Source organism: Mirounga leonina, unplaced genomic scaffold (assembly GCF_011800145.1).
Source record: "Mirounga leonina isolate KUSES-001 unplaced genomic scaffold, KU_Mleo_1.0 Mir_174, whole genome shotgun sequence".
In the NCBI taxonomy this organism is placed as follows: domain Eukaryota; kingdom Metazoa; phylum Chordata; class Mammalia; order Carnivora; family Phocidae; genus Mirounga; species Mirounga leonina.
This window is the reverse complement of record NW_023270451.1, coordinates 28,211,797-28,235,911: the sequence shown is the minus strand read 5'-3', so window position 1 is coordinate 28,235,911 and position 24,115 is coordinate 28,211,797. Positions and strand designations below refer to the sequence as shown.

General features: G+C 34.9%; 1 protein-coding gene across 8 annotated transcripts in view; it reads right to left on the bottom strand.

Moving 5' to 3' along the window:
- PHF14 (PHD finger protein 14) overlaps positions 1–24,115 on the bottom strand; it is a 221,562-nt gene that overhangs the window by 168,793 nt on the left and 28,654 nt on the right. For all 8 annotated transcript variants that reach the window (XM_035020638.1, XM_035020639.1, XM_035020640.1 and 5 more), the window contains exons 5-7: positions 18,598–18,757; positions 13,856–13,967; positions 10,357–10,494 (exon numbers count right to left, since the gene is read on the bottom strand). In XM_035020638.1, the coding sequence (XP_034876529.1) occupies positions 10,357–10,494; positions 13,856–13,967; positions 18,598–18,757 (410 nt within the window). The remainder of the gene's footprint in view (positions 1–10,356; positions 10,495–13,855; positions 13,968–18,597; positions 18,758–24,115) is intronic.

Genomic DNA, 24,115 nt, shown 5'->3' with positions numbered 1-24,115 from the left:
ATTTATCTGAATGTCTACTATGTGCCAGGCACAGGTGCCTTTTAACATACTATCTCATTTATTCTGTATCACTACCACTTGAGATAAAAGTTATTATTTTAATATCAATTTTATGGATAGAAAACTGAAAATGAGAGAGGTTAAGTTGCTGACCCAAGATCTGTGGCTAATAAGTAAGATCTCTTTTTCAACCACTACCTGACTGATTAGATTCACTTAAGGAGGTCTCTAAATAGAGATGAGTAGAGCCCAACTCTGGGAGATTCTGATTCAGTAAGTCTAAGGCAAAGATTTTAAATGAGAATGCTTTGAGAAACAGTACCAATAAACATAAATGAGTAAAGGAGGCTTGAAAGAAGCTATAAAATTATAAGACAAAAGTAAATGATGGGGGGAAAGGGGAAAATAATGAGGATATGAGAACTGTAGGGCTTGTGGCAAACTGGAATGTCCCACTTATAAAAGCATTCATACTCAAGATTTTCTAACACCTCCCATCAAACAAAATCTATCCACAGGTCAAATTTAGTCTGTGGGACTCTGAATTGCATGATTTGGTCTAAAATCTTAAAAAAAATTTTTTTTTTAACAAAGCTCCTTAGGTTTAAAAACAGTGTATTTTTACGAAAGTAAAAGATGCTTTATTGGTGTCTTGATAATAAAACTGAAGTATGTATTGAAACCAGAAAAGTGTAAATACTACAATAAGTTAGGAGCGTATTTGTCTTCCAATTATAACACCATCAATGTTCTTGTCTACCACACCTCAACCACCTAATTGCCATGACTATACCTACATTCTGCATTCTCTCCAAAATTTAATGCCTAAAATATCATTCTCTGAGCATCACCTTTTATCTGTCCTGGTCACTCCATCTGAGACCCAAGTTTCTAACACATTTGGAATCTTCAATGTACTTTCTACCTCCTGACTGCCTACAGCCCATGCACATCAAATGACTGCCCTCTTTACCTGACTATTCCATCAGTTAATTACTCTATTGCATGGAGCAATGACTCTTTCTTGTCCTCATCTAGTTTCACTTAACAAAACCTGAAGCACAGGTAACTCCAACTCTCCCCCGTACTTTGCACTTGTACCTGAGCAGCTGAACACATTCTCAAATTAATTTATTCTCCATTTTCATAGATAACTATTGAATAACTTCATCTCTCCCCTAGATCTTCGATAGCTCCTCCTTATTCCTGACTTGCAGATGCTGACCTTGTTTCTTTTTTCACTGGAGAGGGTTGGGAAGGGAGGAAAAAAGCAACAAAATGACAACTTCCATATCCTCCAATCACCACATACATCAATGTATCTGTATCCATATCCTCTGCCTGATCTTCTGTTACTATGGATAAACTGACCATTGTTCTTGTTTAAGATTAACTTTCTTTCCTCTAGCAATTCAACTTCTCTCCTGCATTTTTTCTCTCTACTGGATCACTCCCTTCAGCATATTTGAGCATACAGCATACAAAACATACTGTAATTATCTTTTTTAAAGCTTTAAAGATCTTCTTTGGGCTCCCATATGCTGTTCAACTTCTAAACTCCTCTTTAAAGGAAAATTCTAAAGGCCTGTCCATATTAGCTATCTTTAATTCTATTCCACTCCCAAGTTTTCATGACTACTACCAACCACTTTCACCCTTCCCTCCTATGGTCTCAACACAATTGGTGGTCCTTTTAGACATTAGTTGGTTCACATGTACTCTATGAAAAATTCTTAGGGCTTTCCATCTCACAGTAAAAATCCGAAGTCCTGGGCACCTGGATGGCTCAGTCAGTTATACATCTGCCTTTGGCTCAGGTGGTTCTGGGATCGAGTCCCACGTCAGGCTCCCTACTCAGTAGGGAATCTGCTTCTCCCTCTCCCTCTGCCCCTCCGCCCTGCTCATGCTCTCTAATAAATAATAATAAAAACAAAAACAAAAACACCCTGCTACCATTAAAAAAACAAAAAACAAAAAACAAAAAAAACCAAAAAAAACCCTCCAAAGTCCTTCCCATGTTCTTCCAAGTCCTACATGATATTCTATGACCGCCTTCCTTCCCTCTTACCAACCCTAGTCCCTAACTCTGTACCAGCCTCACCAGTCTCCTTGTTGGTCCTCAAACAAAGCATGTTCCTATCTCAGTCTCTGCATATTCTGTTCCCTCTGCCTGTAATGCTCTCCTCTCAAATAAATATATGTTCCCTACCACCTTCCTTACATATTTTCATAAAATCTCACCAGCATTACCCTATCTCCCTTACTCTCTAAATACTTTACCTTGCTTTGTATTTTTTCACAGTACTTATCACAATGTTGTTGTTTTTTTTGTTTTTTTTTGTTTTTTTGCTGTCCTCTCCCCACCTGCCACTCAAATGTAAGCCACCTTAAAGAACATATGTTTTGGGCGCTTGGGTGGCTCAGTTGGTTAAGCGACTGCCTTCGGCTCAGGTCATGGTCCTGGAGTCCCGGGATCGAGTCCCGCATCGGGCTCCCTGCTCGGCAGGGAGTCTGCTTCTCCCTCTGACCCTCCTCCCTCTCATGCTCTCTGTATCTCATTCTGTCTCAAATAAATAAATAAAATATTTAAAAAAAAAAAAAAAACATATGTTTTGTCTGTTTTCTTTAATGCCATCTGTATAGGGTCTGTAACAATGCCTAATACCAGTAGGTCAATATATCTGCTGAACAAATATACTGAATAAATGAGAATAAAACACATTAATTTGTAATCCTTAAATAGCTAAATGTAAAATATAGATAAGGTAAAAAAAAACCCAAAAAACAGTAAGTCCTTATAGATAAGATTAAAAAAAAAAAAAAATAGAAGTTTCTGATTCTTCCAGGGAAATTTCTTTCTGTATTTATATTACTTCTTGTCCATACTAGACACTTGTGACACCTTTTAATATCATCCTGTATGGTTGTTTAACATTTCACTGTGTTTATTGTTTATCCCCACGTAGGTGAATACTGTGCCTTAAAGCTGTTTTCATGCTCCCTGACAGACTTCTCCACTCCAGTACCTAGCTTACTGTCTTGCATGTATGCATAGGCCCTCAATCATGATTGACTGACTTCACTGAGTGCTACAAAGTTACTTTTGAATATACATTTCACTGCTAAGTAATATATAGGTCACCTCTTCACATAACTGGGTTTTAGAACATGAATTCAATAAGGACTCTATATTCATATTCCACAAATGCTTGCTGAGTTCTATTTTCTGCCAACTATTTGACATAAGATAATGGGAAAATCTACTGGAGTGAAAATATGAGAAAATTTTTCATTTTTAATAAGAAGAGAACCCTTGTTCTCTTCTTTTGAATTCTAAAATGAAGTGCTTAGAATCATTCCAACAATATTGAGACCAATAAGCTTAACAATAACAACAAAAAAGGAAACCATAAAGATGTTGATGGGATAGAAGGATAAAAGAGACTGGATTATTAAGCCACTAAAAAAACCCCAGAACTACTTATGTTTATACCTCCTGTCATATGAGATAGTTAATACATTACTATTAGGCCACTGCAGGTAAATGTTCTATTACTTGCTGTAAAAGCCTAGGTAAGATGCAACATCAAGAAGATGAACAGCCAAAACATATCTTAAAGGCCCCATGCATATTGGTATCAGACTCCAAATGTGGCTCTGAAATTTCCAGAAAATTAAAGGAGTTAATACATAATTCATTATATTTATAAGATAAAACCCCAACCAGGTAATAAGCTAACACAAAGCTGGAGGCATCATGTATCCTGATTTTAAACTGTATTATAAAGCTATAGTAATTAAAACTAGTAACAGATTGACATAAAAACAGACATACAGATCAGTGGAACAGAATAAAGAGCCCAGGGCTGCCTGGGTGGCTCAGTCGGTTAAGCGTCTGCCTTTGGTTCAGGTCATGATCCCAGGGCCCTGGGATATAGCCCCACATCAGGCTCCCTGCTCAGCGGAGAGCCTGCTTCTCCCTCTCCCTCTGCCTGCTGCTCTGCCTACTTGTGCTCTCTCTGTGACAAATAAATAAATAAAATCTTAAAAAAGGGGGGGGTGGCTCAGTTGGTTAAGCGACTGCCTTCGGCTCAGGTCATGATCCTGGAGTCCCAAGATCGAGTCCCGCATCGGGCTCCCTGCTCAGCAGGGAGTCTGCTTCTCCCTCTCCTGCTCCCCCCTCTTGTGCTCTGTCTCTAAATAAATAAATAAAATCTTTAAAAAAAAATAAAGAGCCCAGAAATAAGCCCATGCACGTATGGTCCATTAGTTTATAACAAAGGAGCCAAGAATATACAATGGAAAAGGACAGTCTCTTCAGTAAATGATGTGAAAACTGGATAGCCACACACAAAGGAATGAAACCTGATCACTATCTTACACAATGGATTAAAGACTTGAACGTAAGACTTGAAACCATAAAACTAGAAAAAAAAAAAAAAAAAATAGGCAGAAAACTGCCTGACAAAGGTTTTGGTGATTTTTTTTTAATCTAACATGAAAAGCAAAAGCAACAAAAGCAAAATAAATAGTGGGACTACATTATACTAAAAGACTGCACAACAAAGGAAACCATGAACAAAATGAAAAGGAATCTACTGAATGGGAGAAGATATTTGCGAATCATGTATCTGATAAGGGGCTAATATCCAAAATACGTAAAGAGCTCATATAAATCAACAGCAAAACAAAACAAAATTCAAACAATCTGATTAAAAAATGGGCAGAATATACGAATATTTTTCCAAAGAAGACATACAGATAGCCAAACAGTATATGGAAGACACACAGCATCATTAATCATCAGGAGAATGCAAATCAAAACCACACGACATATCACCTCAATCTGTTGGAATGGCTACTATCAAAAAGATAAGAAATAACAAGTGCTGGTGACGATGTGGAGAAAAGGGAACTTTTGTGCACTGTTGGGAATGTAAATTGGTGCAGCCACTACAGAAAACAGTATGGAGGTTCCTCAAAAAATTAGAAGTAGAACTACCATTGATCCAGCAATTCCACTTCTGGGTATTTATGCAAAGCAAATGAAAACACTAACTCAAAAAGATATATACAACCCCATGTTCATTGCAGCATTATTTACAGTAGACAAGATACGGGAACCTAAGCGTCCAACAGTGGATGAATGGATAAAGAAATTGTGATATATGTTATACAATCATAAAAAATGAAATCTGCCATTTGCGGCAATATGGATAGACTCAAAGGCATCATGATAAGTCAAATAAGACAGACAGAAAGACAAATACTGTATGATCCCTCTTAAATGTAGACTCTTTAAACAAACAAACCAAAACACACACACACACAGAAAAGAACAAGCACACAGAAAGAACAAACCAGTGGCTGCCAGAGGAAGAGAGGGGAGAAGAGAAATGGGGTGAAGGGGGTCAAAAGATAAAAACAAACAAAATCACAACAAAAAAACCCAAATAAGTTCATAAGCAAACTAGCAATTATACCTAGTATTAAGAACTAAGAGAAAGAACACTATGTACTAAAAAATTGGCTCATCAATATTCCCAAGTTAATACAAAAGAAAAAAATCAGTAAGACAACATTTAACAATAAAAAATGTAACAACATCAAAATGTAAAAAGCACATATCAGCAAAAGGAATAATCATAAGGATCAAAATAATTTTGTCCAGGTTTGTGTCTAATAATAAAGCTTATATAGACTATTTAGAGGAACTGATACTTCTGCATATACCCCAAATAAATCATACTTCTTACAGTTAAACTTCAAATAAAGGTTTAAATAAGATTACCTTAGAAAAGTAACAAAGTGAAAGTGATCTATCTGCTAACACGTGCTTTAACAGTTCCCTGAGCTGGGATGGCAGGAAACATCATCTCATGTAAACCAAAGAGATAAAGAGACACATGTATGAATAAACACTTATTCCAATACCACAAAAAAGTATGCCAAAGGTATACCCTCAGGCAATGCCTTTATATAAATAGGAAATCAAAACAAATAAATGGGAAAGGAAATGTGCAAAATACAACACAAAATGATGATCTGAAAACTAATTTTACCCTAGAATTATTTTTTTTAATAAAATCTTACCCAAAAAAGCCAATAATGCTATAGAGCTGATCAAACAAAAGCTGACTGATAGAAGGGACCGCTCCCTCAACTGATATTCTAATGAGTGAAGACACAGTGAAAAATAAAGAGAAAACAAAAAAACCCTCTCCTCATAAATCCATGTTCTAATAAAGGTGAGAGACAATAAACAAGATAAATAAGGATCAATATATTGGACAGTGGTTAGGTATTAAAAAGATGGGGGGGGGGAATAGCAGGAAAGGGGATTAGAAAGTATCATGGAGGGAAAGTGTTACAACGTTAGACAGGGTGACCAGGAAAGTCCACAGTGAGAAGGAGACATGGAGTGAAGATTTAAAAAAAAAGTGAGGGAATGAGCCATGAGGGCATACGTGAGGGAAGGGCAGCCCATGCAAAGAAACAGGTACAGAGGCCCAGAGTAGGAGCTTACCCAACACATTCATTACAGGAGCAAGGAAAAGGCCAGGGAGATTTATTGAGGGGAAGTGATGAGGTCAGAAAGGTAATGTGAACCCAGATCACACAGAGCTTTATAATCACTGTAAAAAAAACAAAACAAAACAAAAAAAAAACTGGCCTCTAGTGTGAATCCGACGGAAAGCCACTGAAGGGGTTTTGAGCAGATGAGTGACCAGATCTGACTTATATCTTAATGGGACAGTATTAGTTGTTACTGAAAAGGTCCTCTATTCTCTAGGAAAGGATTGGTAGACTATGACTTGAGAGCCCAATGTGGGCCCACCTTGTTTTGGAAATAGTTTTATTTGAACACAGCCATAGCTATTCATTTACATACTGTCTAAGACAGTTTTCACAAACAATGGCAAAGTTAAATAGTTGTGACACAAACAATAGGCCCAAAAAGCCTAAAATATTTACTATCTGGCTCTTCAGAGAAAAAAAAACTGCCACCCTCTGTCCTTAAAAAGGCAAAGAAAGGCAGGGAAAGAGTTAATCCAGGTGACAAAGGATTACTGAGACTAGGATAGCAGCAATGAATTTGTTAAGAAGTAGACATATTCTAGACATATTCTAAGATACAGCCTTACTATACATATATATATATATATATAAAAACACTAAATACTTTTTAAAATAAAAATGTAAGTTACCAAATGCCTAACAGCCACATAAAGGTATTGCTGAAGATCTCATATAAAACGTCTAGTTTTAAGCAATGTAACTTGATGAATTCATGAAAAATTATTTGATCAACCAAGAGCCCATTCCTACCAATCCTGGTTTTCCCAGCAATATTAAGGCATCAGTTCAATAGCTAAAGATCTAATTTGAGCTCTTGACATTAATCCATGAATGATTTCAGTCCATTAAGTCAAAGGTTATGGGAAAAAAAGAATCAATAAAATCTATAATCTTATATTGTTTCAAAGAGAATTTTCTACATGGTAACGGAGTGTGGCAAATCATATTTTATCACAGAAGAAACTACCATATGTTTTACATGAAATATAAGTAACCTTAAGGCTAACTAAATGGTGTGAAACATAATCACATAAATTTCAGTCAGCATAATTGAACCTGTACTACTGCTCAGTTTTAGTAATAAATGTGTTGTATCATAACATGGTTTGAATATTCTAAATAATCAGGAATTTTCACAAAGTAGATCAGAAAGAATAGAAACTTCAAATGGATCCTCACCAATGAGATAAAGTACTGTCAGAAGGCTATAGAAAATCATTAGAATATGGTAAGGTATATGATGTTACTGGATAAAACTGAGGTACTAATTCTTTTTCAACCTTTCTTTTACTGCCTATATAAAACAGCCATTAAGAAGAAATCCCACTTGGGGCACCCGAGTGGCTCAGTCGTTAAGCATGTGCCTTTGGCTCAGGTCATGACCCCAGGTTCCTGGGATCGAGCCCTCCATCGGGCTCCCTGCTCAGCGGGAAGCCTGCTTCTCCCTCTCCCACACCCCTTGCTTGTGTTCCCTCTCTCGCTGTCTCTTTGTCAAATAAATAAATAAAACCTTAAAAAAAGATAAAAAAAAGAAGAAATCCCACTTAACAAACAAGTCTTTAAAAAAGGGAAAAAAGAAGCTTTCTAGAATGTCATATAAAATTGAAACAGAAGATATGCCTACAAAAAACAGATCTGTTTTAATTTAAAATTTGTTTTTTAATTAAATATACTATTATATTACATGAATCTTATAGAAGTACAACCATAAGAAGTAGCCAAGAACTTCTTTTAACAGAATGATGACTGCCAAGAGCAAACCTCACTGATAGAGATTCATAAAAACTCTTGGGTTTTAAAACATTGTTTAGAAATCTTTATTTCCAATTCTATAAATGTTTATAACAAGACACCAGAAACATATGCAAATATATTTTAAATCATTCCCCACCCCCCCAAAAAAGTACACTTAAAAAGGCAACAGTATATGGCTCCTTCACACATTTTCTTTTTATTTTTTTAAAGATTTTATTTATTTTAGAGCACATATACGGGCACCTGGTAAGCACACAGGGAAGGGGGCAGAGGGAGAGGGAGAGAGAAACTTTAGCAGGCTCTGCACTGAGTGGAGCCATGGTCTCTGATCTCATGATCCTGAGATCATGACCTGAGTTGAAACCAAGAGTCAGAGCCTTAACTCCCGCCACCTAGGCGCCCCAACTTCACACATTTTCGTTACCTACTGTCAACCCAAAAAATAATAAAAATGGTGAATGAATGGTGCTATACATAGGAACCCAAACTACCACAGTATGAAAGGTAAAGCTCCCAATGAGTTCTAAAAGAAAAGGCTACAAAGGAGTCTTCCTGATTGCAAAAGCTCAAAGTTTACCACAGTACAGTAATAACCTAACAGATTCTGTGATCTAAGTATTCACCTGGGATTATCTAGTCTTCTAAGTCTTACTTGTATTGCCCCTCTGCACTTCGCTCACCATCCTGAGCTGTAGTCATAACTAATCCACACAACCCTATTATATAATTAATTATACCTCTATGTCTGCCTAAGAGCTGTGAAAATGTTGTTTACGCAGTACCCTTCATCAGTTAATCAAAGTACAATTCATAGGAATCAGAGACTGGTACAAAACCATGTACCAACATATAACTGTTATAGAATTCATTTATTAAAAAAAACATATCACTCTAATCTACTCAACCAATTTTCATTAGATTATCTTTTTCACTTGATTCCTGTCTATGAATTAAATGGGATAAGATAAAGACCCAATATAATAAACATATTTTTATATGACACTAAAAATTTAGCCAGTAAAAGAAGAAACACAAGAGACCTAGATATACCACAGATCCACCATGAACAGACAGTAAGAATTACCAAGCAAACACTCAAATACCTGTCTACATAAAGAACTTAAAGAAACAACAAAACTTAGTCTCAGGACTCCTTAAGTCTTAAAAATTATTAAAGCCCGAAAGAGTTTATGTGAGTTATATTTATAGACAGTCCCCATATGAGAAATTAAAATAATAAAATTTTAATATATTTACTCATTTTAAAATAATAATCCCATTACATGTTAAGATAAATAATATTTTTATAAAAAAATACTATATACAAATTCAGTGAGAAGAGTGGCACTGTTTTACATTTTTGCAAATCTCTTTAACATCTAGACAGCCCACATAAAAGAAGATAGCTGGATTCTCAAAACTATTTCCACATTCAATATGTTATATTGTTATGTGTTATATAATCTCTGAAAATATCCACTATTACTCATGAGAGAATTAAGAGTAAAAAAATGTATATACCACTTTCATATTGTTACAATATAGTTTTAACCTCATAAACCCCTTGAAAGAATATTAAGGAGTCCCCAAAACATATTTTGAAAACAACTGTTACTTAATCTAAAGCCAATAAACCTGGAAGGAAAATTATAAAATTAAAAACAATTGTAAAGAGATAGAAATACAGATACTGAAGGGGTAATGATTTTATTTACAGAAACAGAGTGAGGTTATCCAAGATGCTGACATTTTAATGCTTTAAAACAACCTGGATTATGTTTCATTTTATCTGTCAGATCTCACTCTAAGAATTTTTAACATGTTTTCCAAATGTCTAACTAGCTTTGAAACTGAAAAAACTCATACATTGTTGATTTTTTAAATTTTAGACCAGTGATCCAGGCAAAGACTTTTAAAATAAGCTTGTTAATTTCTTTTATAATGCACACCTGTTGTGGGACATTTACAGTCATGAGACATCTTATGAACATATTCACCAACGATGAGTTTAAATAAACCTACCTCTTCTGCTGCTGCCTCTGAAAGCAGACCTTCCTTCTGGGCACAGGTCACATGGAAATAGGCTCTGCACATCCCTGCATCACAGCTAATGCAAACTCCAGTTCTAGCAAAACGAGGGTCTTCACAGAAGCTACACTCCTACAATGGAATAAAAGGAAAACTCTCAGAATAAAAATATCTCTAGAACAAGACTGCATTCTCATACTAAGCATCCATAAAATACAAATCGTGAATCAGTAGCATATTAATAGAAACAATAATTATAGGCAAGAAAAGAGTTTATATTAAAAAGTTAATTCTAGGGGCCCCTGGGTGGCTCAGTCGGTTAAGCGGCTGCCTTCGGCTCAGGTCATGATCCCAAGGTCCTGGGATCAAGCCCCACATTGGGCTCCTTGCTCAGCAGGGAGCCTACTTCTCCCCTGCCTGCCACTCCCCCTGCTTGGGCTTGCTCTCTCCTTCTCTGTGTGTCAAATAAATAAATAAATAAAATCTTTAAAAAAAAAAATAAAGTTAATTCTTTCTACAGTTCTAATAAACCAAAATTCCACTGATATAATAGATGACAGTAATAATAATTTGAAGGTTTACTATGTGCTAGGCACTGTTCTAAGCACTTTACATATATTAATATAATGTAACCATACTGTGCAATCTTCCACTCTAATATGTGAAAGAGGTATTATCTCCATTTTACACATGAGAAAATTGATGGGAAGACAGGCTAAGAAATCTCAAAATAACACAAAAAGTAACTGTCAAGTCAGTATTCAAACCAGGGTAATCTTAAAGTCCATGCTCTTAACCATTCAACCATACTGATTTGAACAATATAATACTGCTTGGAAAATTTAAGAAAATAAGTAAGAAGCCAGAAAAAATTCACCAAAAAATCTAGGCATTGCAGCCAAAGAAATCACGTATTTTTAAAATACATTTAAGAGAATTAAATACTATTTTTTTTTAAGATTTTATTTTATTTATTTGAGAGAGAATGAGATAGAGAGAGAGCATGAGAGGGGGGAGGGTCAGAGGGAGAAGCAGACTCCCTGCTGAGCAAGGAGCCCAATGCTGGACTCGATCCTGGGACTCCAGGATCATGACCTGAGCCGAAGGCAGTCGCTTAACCAACTGAGCCACCCAGGCTCCCGAGAATTAAATACTATTAAATTAAATTAAAGAGAAATACTTTCAGGAGAATTAAAAGTAATCTTAAGTAAACAATTTGTTGTCAAAGATATTACAGCCAACTACATCCTTTCTGAATACAAAGGAAAAAACTGTAAAACTAGAAGTTTAAAGTATTGAAATTACTCCCAATCCCTCTAAATTTATTTTTTTATCCTTTTCACTATCTAAACCACAGAGAAAAAAAAAGGTCTAGTCTTAAAATATAAACTAGTGATAGTAATCTTCATTAAAGAAAAACCTGCTAAATTGTGAAAGACTGCCAAGAGACAATTAAAGAAGAACTGTTTATAGTAAATATATTCTAAGTAAATTAAATACAAGGGAAACATAAAGAAAAAAATTCAACAGACACTAAAAATGTCATTTTAACACTGTTAACAGTTAGTGGCTATCTACTAGGTAGACAGCACCAAACTGACACATCAGCAATGAATGAAAACAGCAAGAACAGGACTCTGGGCAGAGATGTGAAAATACACCCAAATCCTGACACTCTACTGCTTGGTTAAATGTCTTTTTCCAGTAACAGTAGAAGGCGTACGGTATAAAATACTAGCAAATAGTAATCTAAACATGAAACCAAAAGAGAGAGAAAGAATGAGACAGGAGAGAGGAAGGGAGAGAGAGAAATGAAGAAATTAAATTATTTCAAGAATGTCAATAGTGCAGAAAGAACCAAATTGTTCAGGATAGTTCCCAAACTAATTCAATGTAATATGATGAAGTTGAGCAAGAGATTTCAGAGTGAATACAAGAAATAATTTCCTGACCATAACGTCCTGTGAAGACTATAAAACAATCTAGCAAGAAAAAGAGAATCTTCCTCCATTGCTTGAATCATTTAAAATGCTAGGGAACTAAGCAACTGAGAACACAGGAAAGAAAGCAACCAGGATTAGTAAATGGATAGACAGGTCTAGAAGAGCTGTCCCAGTTATAATTCACATCACTGATTTTGCAGATGAGCTAGAGAATACATAATTTTTTACTCCACTTCCTAATCATACTTCAAAACAAAAGCAGGTGATAATGAAAAATCAGCTCACAATTGCATATTTAATGATTCTCTTTTTTGGTTCAGAGGTCACTGCTGGTTTCAGATATATGAAGTAATATCTGGTTCCTGCGTTTTTCATTGCTTGTAGACTTATATTCATGATAATACTGTGTGCCTACTGAAAATTACTTGTTAGTCCCTTCTAGGCTCTGTGTTTATGAATTATGAAGCTGTTATCAAAAAGCAGTACCTTTCACTTCCAATAATGGTACACTAGGTAATCTGTATTAATCCTACTAGAAACTAGAAAATATGGACAAAGTATTTTTTTTTAAACTATTGCTTAAAGGCATCAGAGAGATAAAAAGATAGTATAGAACTACCTGAGGACCAGGAAAGTAAGTTCGGTGCTTGGGCCTGTTTTTCTCCCTGGGGGCTTTAGCTAATTTTGGAGAGGGATGCTACAGATAATTCAATAGAAATTACCCAAACTAAAGCACAAGAGTTTTGGAGTGAGGCTGGAGGGTGAGGGATGCAGGTGGTGGTTAGAACCTAAGGAGGATATTCTGGATATAACAGCAGAAACTGTCAAATTCTTGAATTTTCAATATCGGAGTTTTCCAACAATCTGTAAACTTCCCACCCCACCTTAATGTGTTACTGATGCTATTCAAGAGTCTTCCTTCCCAATTTCCCAAAAGACAGCAATGGAAGAGAATGTATCAGTGCCTAATTCATTCTAATATTACAGGGATGTCTGTAGTAATCATGTAACTAAATTTAAATTAGTAAGTGTATTTTTATCACTTATAATCCTAAAGCTCAAGCAATAAAAACCAATTTATAAACTTGAGGCTCAGAATCAGTTGCTAGACAGGTTTTGTAGTCATTAAAAAAAAAAAAAAACAGTCCTTGAAGTCTAAAAGTAAAATAACAGGTGCTTCTTAATACTCTTTTCGTAATTTTGGTAAATTCCATTTCAAAAGTAAAGTCAGAAATTAGGTTTGTATTTGTTCTAACTAGTCTGAGAATTCATATGTGCTAGGGAGTGTGCTAAATGGCACAGAAATGTTAAGTAGAATCAATTATCATTTTACCCCAAAAGTTAAAGAATACATGAAGGAATTTATAAATTATGGGCTTTCTGGGAAAATTACTATCAATAATAGATGATTTAGTGCTAACTACTCTACAAACTAGTATAATAAGAATAAGCATTTCTGTACTCAACAATGATATGGTATTAGTAAAAAGCCATACAAACTAACAAGTAAAATTTTTCTCTTTTAGACAATAAAGAAAACTTTGTCTCACCTTGGCACCATATTTGGAATAATTCATTTCTGTTAGTGTTACTGGTCGTAATTTGTCAATATCTCCAAAGGCTACTCCAGGAACATACAGGGCACAAACAATATGAACCCATCTATAAGGAGAGAAAATATGATTTTGCCATCAAACCCTTTCATAAAATGCCCACAAGGAAAATAAACATAAAATATGTGCCATCTCAAATAACTCCTGAAAGAATTCTATGGTCAGATCTCAGAATCTCACATAACTGAAGAATATCGAATAAGCACAACTGCAATAAGCACTTTCCTAGCACTTAGCCAAAGCTGAGAGTTAACAACTATAATTGCCTGTCACTTCAGTTCACTGCACTTTGCACTCACCTGTTTTTCTTAAATATTTGCACAAAACCACTATTCAAATGAAACAAAACATCATTTTCTTATGCGTGGAAAGGTATTCACATTCATTACTTTAAGCACTCTGAGAAGTAAGGATCTAATTTAAGAACTGTGAAGTAATTCTGCAGTAATTAGGTAAAATTATTCTTCCTTGTTACTTTTTTCTAAAAGCTGTTGGAATAGTCCTTCAGAACACTTTAAAACAATTTTTAATGTTCATCCTTTCTTTCTTCCCAGGTTAAAACTGATTCTCAAAGACTGTCCAGAACAGTTATAAAATATAAGGAAGTCCTGTTTCATTCATCTGTTCACCATACAACCTTTGTACTAAAACTTATATGCCCCACATGTATTTTTTTAAGTCTGAATGATACGCAACACTAAATAAGGAATGCTCGAAGTTTCAGTACACTAAAAAAAGGTAGTTGATTCTAATTTCATTTTTTAAAAGCTGCACTGAAACTTTTGAAATGCATCAGGAACCCTTTCTGTTTACATACAACCACACAATATATGGGATCACCGGACTTCGAAATTTAAACAGATCTATATCACTTCTGTAAGAAAGAAGGTAAAAATGAGACAGCAAATCTCTCTTAACCTTGTGACTATATATTTTTTTTTAAGATTTTATTTATTTATTTGACAGAGAGAGACACAGAGAGAGAGGGAACACAAGCAGGGGGAGTGGGAGAGGGAGAAGCAGGCTTCCCCGCAGAGCAGGGAGCCCGATGCGGGACTCGATCCCAGGACCCTGGGATCATGACCTGAGCCAAAGGCAGACGCTTAACCGACTGAGCCACCCAGGCGCCCCAACCTTGTGACTATATTAACAACAAATTCTGCTTTATCACAGCTTGAGAGGCTACGACTGCTATATGGTTGTGTTTTGTGACACATTATACATTTTAAAAGAGTAAGACTAAGAATCATTTTATAGAGGCACTGGGGAAAACAGTTACAAATCTTTAGAAATTATCTTTTTTATTGAGAAGAAAATCCAAGATTTTGAGATTTTCTTGATAAAATGTTTTAATCCAACCTCCCAAATGCATCCTGTGGAGTTCGATATAAAGATACACATCTTCAACAAGCAGCTGCTTTCTCAATTTAATTTGCGCAGCTTTTTCATGCTCCACTGGTGTATTAAATGCCACTGTACTCTGTAGGAGTTTATCTTTGATAAACCCAACAGCTGGCTGCTTGCTTCATACTGACCTTCTGAAAATGTTTTAGTACAAGTCATGCAAGTACTAAGATTTAAACTGCCATTTCAGTGTGATTGGCACACAACTGTATCATTTCCCCAACCACTGATGTGAGGATGTCAACTTGGGTCTTTATTAAAATGCGTCTCAAACAGCTGAGACAATTTTGTTCCTTTTTAATACCTTTTGTAAATAATTTTTTGTTCATTTGTTTAATTGTACATACTTTAGAACTCTGTAATTAAGACAAATGGAGAAATCAAAAGGGAACAATCTTTGCTATGTTAACGTCCATTTTGCTTAGAGCTATAAGGACAGATGTTGACTGGGGAAATGAAACAGAAATCAAGCACCACATAAAACCACCAAAAAACGAAGAGTCAAAATTGTCATTCTAGCATGGAAACTATTAATATATCCTTTTAAACTCACATATTTTAATAGAGCAAACTAACTAGATGTAGAACTTGCGGCTCCCATCAGAAACAGAGGGGGGAAAAGTCTAATTAGCCTATGTGATATGCAGTTTCAAAACCTTTTTCATTCTTTCCATACATTGTTCTTTTTTTTCCCCCATTTACCATTTGAAGCTAGAATACTAAATGGCTTGCCAAATTTTCTTGACTTGTTTTTTTGCCTTGTATCAAAGTATATCAAGGTTCAACTATATCCTTCAAACTATTTCAAGACCTATAATTTCCACCATAGACTGTAGATGAGTGTGTGCCTCAATGCAAATAAAATGTTCAAATACTATAGAAGAACTTCTGCGAGGCTGTACCACCAAGGGAAGTGTCTGTAGAGGTAAGATCCACAGGAGTCAGTACAAATATTTCTCAGTGAATCTAATTAAAGGGGCCTCTCTTTTCTCCATTCAGAAACAATTTTACAAGTTATTTTGTGGATTATAATAGCGTGAAGAGACAGGTACTTTATAGTTTTTCAATAGAACTTTTAAATTATGAACAAGAAAAGAGGTAAAACAAATTATTTTCCCTAAGAGGAAGCTCTGTGTTTTCCAAAGTTGTCTTACTTATTCACCACAATTTCTCACCAAAAATTTCAACTGTCAGGACTAAATAGTTACCAGAAGGAATTCATGCAGCTGATACTCTGTGATCACCTTAAGGAAATGGAACAATACTGGTAGTAAGAAAACCATTAGGAGCAGCAGTAGAAATAAGGAGACATTTATTAACCACTTGCTATGCTCCAGAAACTGTACTGTTTTATAGGAATCACCTCATTCCTCTCAAAAGTACTAAGAAAATAGAGGTATTAAAAAGTTAAATCAAATGCCTATAATCACAGTTAGTAAAAAAAAAAAAAGACCAGAACTCAAATATAGGCAGTCCAACCTGGAAGCACACACTTTTAATGCTGCACTCAATTCCCTAATTCTGGGCCCAAGTCAGTCCAAACATGAAATAATGCCCGGGTCTATGACAGAGACTAAAGATTCATGTCAATACATCAAATCATTTGTTATGCCTTGTATTTTATTTCACCTTTTTGGATGTGCAATGAGGAAGAAGAGCTAAGATTTTTAGCCATTTTTCCTAGACATCAACACACAGGCTTCTCCAAGATTCCATGGTAGATTCTATGCTATCCCAACAACCTTGTATGGCAACATTTCTCAGGGGCCTCTCCACCAACCAAGGGACATATAAGAAAAATATTTCTGATTTTGCTAAAGTAACATGTATTAAATTTTAAAGACTATCTTTACTTTGGGATAAAATGTATCCTATCCTTTTCAATGTTAAAATATGGAAAATAATGCTGAAAATTTGTCCCACTATTAAACATTTTTAAAAATACTGAAATATTTCATCACAAAATAAAAAACTTAATATATTTTAGTACTCATATTGGGGGGGGGCGGTGGGGAGGTCGGGTAGGTAATGATCCATAAAATACAAGAGGGCAGGAACTACTCTTAAACTACCCAGATGGTAGTCTCCTGGGCAAAAACATGAAAAATATCAACACTATTATGATGACAATTGCTCAAATGTAATAATAAAGATTAGTGTGAGTGTAGTGAAAAAAACATAGATCTTTGTGCCAGTTATCAATTTATTGCCTCTCAGCTCCAAATCCACCTCAAATATCTGCTATGCAATAATGGAGAAAATCCCTTCAGCATTTCTCCTTTACAGTGAGCACGATATTAAGCTGTCTCAGTAGAAGTGGTAGAGAGCACTGTAGGAGGAAAGCACTTCTCAGCAGGGATGATGAAGAGCATCTGCCAGGGCTCTGCCCCAGCCACATACACCAACTACCAACTCCGTGCCCTCGCAAGCCCAGCCTGGAGATCACTTTTCTGTGGCCCTCCCAACACGGACCCACACACTCCAGACACCATACTGGTGCCCCAGTACCTTCTGCAACTTGTGCCTAGACACCCACTTGCCACGAACTAAAGACCAGTTCTGGCCCAGGCAAACCGGTAAGCATCTCTGCCATCCAATAGGTTGCAACTACACCTTCTCCAATAAGGTCTGAACTCCAGCCTTGGGGAGGGGTCTTCCAAGTTTGTCATTCCCTGGATGCTCTCCCTCGGCCTTAGGGTATCCTTTAGAGTTCTTTTATATTACAGTTACTTTTTTCTTTTTTAATTAAATTAGCCAACTTGTAGTACATCATTAGTTTTTTTTTAATTAACATATAATGTATTATTTGTTTCAGGGGTACAGGCTGTGATATCACAGTTACTCTTATCATAGCTAAATAATTCTGTAAAGTCCCCTTTTAAAACCACTGTATGGGTTCTGTCTTCTGATATACTTTTGAAGTCAGACAGATCTGGGTTCAAATCTGACTATTCACCTGCTTGTGACCTTGATCAAATTAAAATTACTTAATGATCTAAGGCTCAGGTACTACACCCATAAAATGGAAAATTTTAGCAACTGTCTCATTATAGAGTCATCACTGGGATTAAATGGGACTATGGCTATAAAGGCAAATGCAGATAACCAATAAATAGTCTTTTCTCCTTCCCCTGATCTGTAGCTTACTGTCCATTTACCCTATGCCAAAAAAAAATACAAAGAAACAATCAAACAAAAGTTTGTAACTGAAAAAATAATAGAAGCAGACACATTATAAAGCAGGCATATAAACCCATGAGAATTATGACATCAACCTTCCAGCATCTGTCTCCTTGAAAATTCCATCCTGATTGGGACAGAGTTCACAGCTAGGGGAAACACCACATTTACAGGCATCACAAAACCAAGGTTCTGTGGAGTTTTCAGAAGCTGAACTCATAATAGAGTCACTCTCTCCATCAACTCCATAACAACCTAAAAAAAAAAAAAAAGGTATGATTAAATAGTTTATTTTTTAACTCATTTATAAAATTACAAAAGAAAAAGAGAAGTAGAGAACAAATCTGAAAAACTAATGGTTTATAAGAATGATATTAAAGTCAAAACATGTACGTGAAATCATTTTATAAAAGTACTTTTTCACCTACCATAGTATGCACAATGAAACATTTTAAAACAATTTTAAATAATTTTACATCTACTGGAAAAGCATTACGGGAATAAAAATTACATAAAAATAGGAATCTTCATTAAAAAGAAATCAGACTGTATCTAGGAACTACTGATTAACATTCATTGAGCTCCTTTTGTAATGGACACTTAAATATTTAAGACCATGCTCATGCAAAACAAACATATAATCAAAAAGGTCTCAAACTTTGGGGATGGCAGATAAAACACAAATTCATATAACCATAAACACAAAGTTAAGTATTAGGAAAAGAAAAATACATAAACCCACACAGACATAAATTAAGGTTATAGGACAATTTGAATAGTTCAGACTAGAGTTAGACAAACTGAGTTCCATTCACAACTGAGCCAACTTCTAGCTCTAGGAGGTATTTGATCTTTTTAAACATTTATGATTCTATCTTCTGTAAAAATTTATCCATAACTGAAATTAATAAAAACAGATTACTCTTTTTCTGTTTAACTCAATATTCTGAGAGAAGTTAAATTATTTAATGAGAAAATGTGATAAAAAATTTTTAAAGATCCTCACTGCAAACAAATAAGATTAGTTAGTATACGTCTTTACGTTTTAGAGTAGGTCATGTTATACTTCATCTACCTTTCAATTATTAAGAGTAAAATATTTCCTTATCTATGCAAATATACATATCTGCAATTACAAATTATATTTAAAGTTACTATTTGCACTCCAGATTTGTTAAAACTTTATAAAATTAAAAAGATTTTCCTTGATTTTGAACTTACTAGATGTGAAACATGAACATCAACATGAAAGTCAAGCCAAATATCACTGTCAACATTTTGGTAAGATCAGGTTCTCATTAAAATTCCTGAAACTCAATTTTGTCAATGAACTCGGTGTTGATGAGGCTCTTTGCGCCTGACAAACCAAACTCACTAGAAAGTTATATCACATCCATTATCATGAATAATTCTTTCTCAGTATAAAAATACCAAGAAGAATGTATTGGCACCATCACAGTATTGATAAATATAGAATTCAATAAAGGGCAACTGAAAAGTTCAGAGATCATTTCACCCAGACTATAAAAAACATGTCGACCTCTTGATGACTTACATAACAACTACAATAGTCATGACTCCTAAATAGTTTTCTTTTTCCTGAATGATGCTTGACACAACACTTCATATTACCTAGACGACACCACCCTCATGATAAAAATATCCTGAAGAGAAAAAAAATTAATGCATAAATAGAAATAAACTACAACTTAATTCTAGGCCTGATGTACACCCTCATCATCTTTAGGCTGGGGCACTTCTCTGATCTCCTAAGACACATTTATTACCTGTCCAAGATAGGTTGCTTCTACAGATAGCCAAATATCAACCACCCCAGGATCTTCTGACCAGGTTTATTCTAAGAATCTAAGTGCCAAATTCTAAGGGGCATCCAAAGTGACCTCCAATAAACTGAAGACATTAAAAACAAACAAACAAAAAAACACTATATGAGAAGCATATGTAAGCAATACTCATCTCTCAAAAGGCTTTACCCCACAGGTAAGTTTATATGCATCCAGTGTAAGATGTGATTATTTGAACTGGTTACACATTAAACAGACAACTGGAGCCTAAACCGGAGAGTGTCTTCTCACAAACACCAAAGATACTCAAATTAAAATAAATAACTATATAAATACTGAGTTAAATCACCCAGAAAGAAAAAGAACCATACACAACTAGTAAATAATTTTAAAGCATCAACATTAATTTACTAGATGTCATTAATAGGTCAGTAGTCATGCGTAAGTATTTTAGTCACACAATGCTACCAGGGACTATAGATTATAATTAAAATAGCCTGGTAGGAATAAAACTAAAAAGTTGGTTTGCAACTATGACTTACATAAGCTGCCTGAAGCAGATGCCATTAATTGTCATCTTTATGCCATTCAAAGGCTTTATAACAGTGAACCTTAACGTAATCTGAAAATCATACAAAAGGATGCCAAAGAAAAGATTTCAAAGGAGCTAGACTATATAGTAGACAAGATGAGCAAAGAAATCAAAACTTTTAATTTCTTTAATATCATTAAATTTGTGGTTGGTAATCATTATCTTCACTTCTGTTTAGATATACATTTTTTAGATGACAAATCCTAAAATGAAAGGAAATACAAATTTCTTCTTGGGAGCAGTTATTATTATCACCAATAAAAAAGAATTTTTCAGTAAACGCAATAGTAAGCAAAATACTGTATTCAAAGAAAAATCACAAAACAAAAAAATGAAAATCTGCTTTCTCAAAGGTTTATGCAATACTACAAGGAAAAAAATCTATTTTCTTTACAAAATAATGTTCCTTTTACTTCAAAGGATTCTTTCATCTGTATTCACACAAAGTAGGCAATTACCAAAATAAAAAAGCCCCCATGGGGCTATTTTATTTACTTCATTTGCCAAAATCAAGGTAAATTCCAGCAGTTTTTTACAATAAAGCAAAATTTCAATTCTATTTTTTAAAGAATATTCTATACACATGGCAAAAATCTGCACACAGATTAAACCTACAAACAACCTGAAGAATTATTTTTGAGCAATTCTCCTAGGAAATCCCTACTTTGTAACCTAGAAGATCGGTATCATGTAAGTTCAAAGAGCAACCAGCAGGTGCATTAACTATTTCTTCTTCAGCTTCAATGCCCCTAAAAGATGATTCACAGTGTTATGACCTTTATAGAGTTCTTCACTTGCCACTTTTCCAGTATTTCTCTACCATACCTATTGAGTTTACTGACCTCAGGACCAAAGTTATAACATATAACCACTCTGATACCTTTTAATTAATGACTAAATACATTTTAAGATCTTTTTCTTTCCTCCATGCAAAACAGAATTTAAAGTACCATAAAACAATGTTTATTTCCAGGCACCTAGGTGGCTCAGTCAGTTAAGCATCTGCCTTAGGCTCAGGTCATGATCTCAGGGTCCTGGGATCGAGCCCCAAATCGGGCTCCCTGCTCAGTAGGGAGTCTGCTTCTCCCTCTCCCTCTGCCCTGACTTGTGCTCGCTCTTTCTCAAATAAAATCAATAAAATCTTTTTAAAAACATAAAAACAACTTTTATTTCCTTCTACCTACCTAATTCTGAGTAGAAGATGCAAAACTGCATCTTCAATAAGATCACGGAAAAATATTTTTCATTTGGGTACCCATATAAAATAAAATTATAGACATATAAAACCTGTTTCATACAGTGTTTTCATGTTTTCCAATGTGTAAACAGAAAAAATATGTTTCTATGGCCATCTGATTAGGATCAATCTCTGAGTAACACATGCAACTTACACAAATCACATTTAAGGAAAAATGATATAAAACGTATTTACAGTTGTTTTGAATTATACAAGGGTATGGATAATCCAAATCAGTGGAAATTTTCCCCATTCAACTTGTCTCGGGGGAGCAAAAGACCTGCAGTCTTCCATCTTTTAGAGTTATGTAATTTTGGACAAACCATATCTCTGAGGCTGAGTTAAAATGACCTACAAATGTATTTAATAATATCTCTCCTAAATTATTTCTCAGTATAGAAAAAAAACAGGAACCCAAAAGTTGTCATTTAAAAACTTAAAACATTTTTTCTGTTCTTAACATCCTATCACGAAGACCTCTGATTTTTACTCACTAAAAAAAAAAAAAACTGTAAAGTAAGACTGTTGTTCGTGAGAAAAGATGTATGATACCTGTAACAAATATGTCCTAAAGTGTAAGAGAACCAAAGTGTCTGCTGACTTATAAAGTTCAAATGGTTGTAACTTGAACATTCTTTACTACTCAATAAACATTCATAAGGATATATTTTTGCATATAATATGAAATAAAAATGGTCTAGGGCTAGTTAACAGCAGACTGAAAATGAATGGGGGGGAAAGCATCTCTTAGTAGACCTTATCTCATTTAATGCACAAGAGCTAAACCGAAGGGTAACTGCTGGAAAGGGCAGTGCATCATCTAATGCTCGCTCTATCATACACTATGACACCTATGTGACATTTTTCTTCAGACACAGTGCAATCAGTGTATCAGGATAACTGACATCACAGTCAGGGGTACCCTACTATTACAAGTCAGTATAAGATTTTGTCACAAAGGTGTTTATACTAAGTGACAAGTTGGAACCCTTTGATTTCAAAAAGAAATTTATCTACATTTAGATGAAGTGAGTACTCTGAAAAGTAATTAGTCATACATTTAATAAGCAGTATTTCAAATACTATCTTTTAACAAAATCTCAACTTAAAAACTTCTCTTTATTATGCTTAAGAGTAAGTACATTTAAAAAAAGAAGGGGCACCTGGTGGCTCAGTCAGTTAAGCATCTGACTTCAGCTCAGGTCATGATCTCAGGGTTCTGGGATCTAGCCCTGCGGCATCACATCGGGCTCCCCGCTCAGCAGGGGGTCTGCTTGTCCCTCTTCCTCTGCCCCTCCCCTCAATTTGTGCTCTGTCTCTTCAAATAAATAATATGGAAGTCTGTCACTTAGGCACCTGAATTTAAAACAAACAAACAAAAGAAACCAGCAACACTAGCTTCCTATTATGCTTTAGAAAATTTCCCCTTCTGTGGATTAATTTTATATAAAAATTCATTTTGGAACTTAAAAAGTAGTACAGAAAGATCTACAGCTCTAATTGTATAAAAAATGAACATTATATAAACAATGAAAAATACCACAAAGTTTCAAAGTACATGAAAGGGTGGAAAAAATATTTGCAAGGATGGAAAATCTTTGTAACACATATAGCAATGAAAGGATTAACATTAAAACAAAAAGAATTCCAGTAAATCAATGAGAAAAAGACAAGCAAACCTACTGAGAAATGACAAAGGAAATGCACAGCAAGTAACAGAACATAAAATGCAACTGGCCAAAAGATACCAAACTTCACTCATAATAACGTGAACGCATATTTTAATAAAGTGATAGTTTCCAAAAGATTAAAAGAAAATTTGCTAATATGCAGTTATCAAGTACTTTGTACACTGTTGGTAAGAATATCAACAGGTACAATCTTTTTGAAGATCATTCTGGCAATTCTGTCTTTTTAAAAGTTAAAACGCACTTATCTTTTGATTCAGCAATTTCACTTCTAGGAATCTATCCCACAGA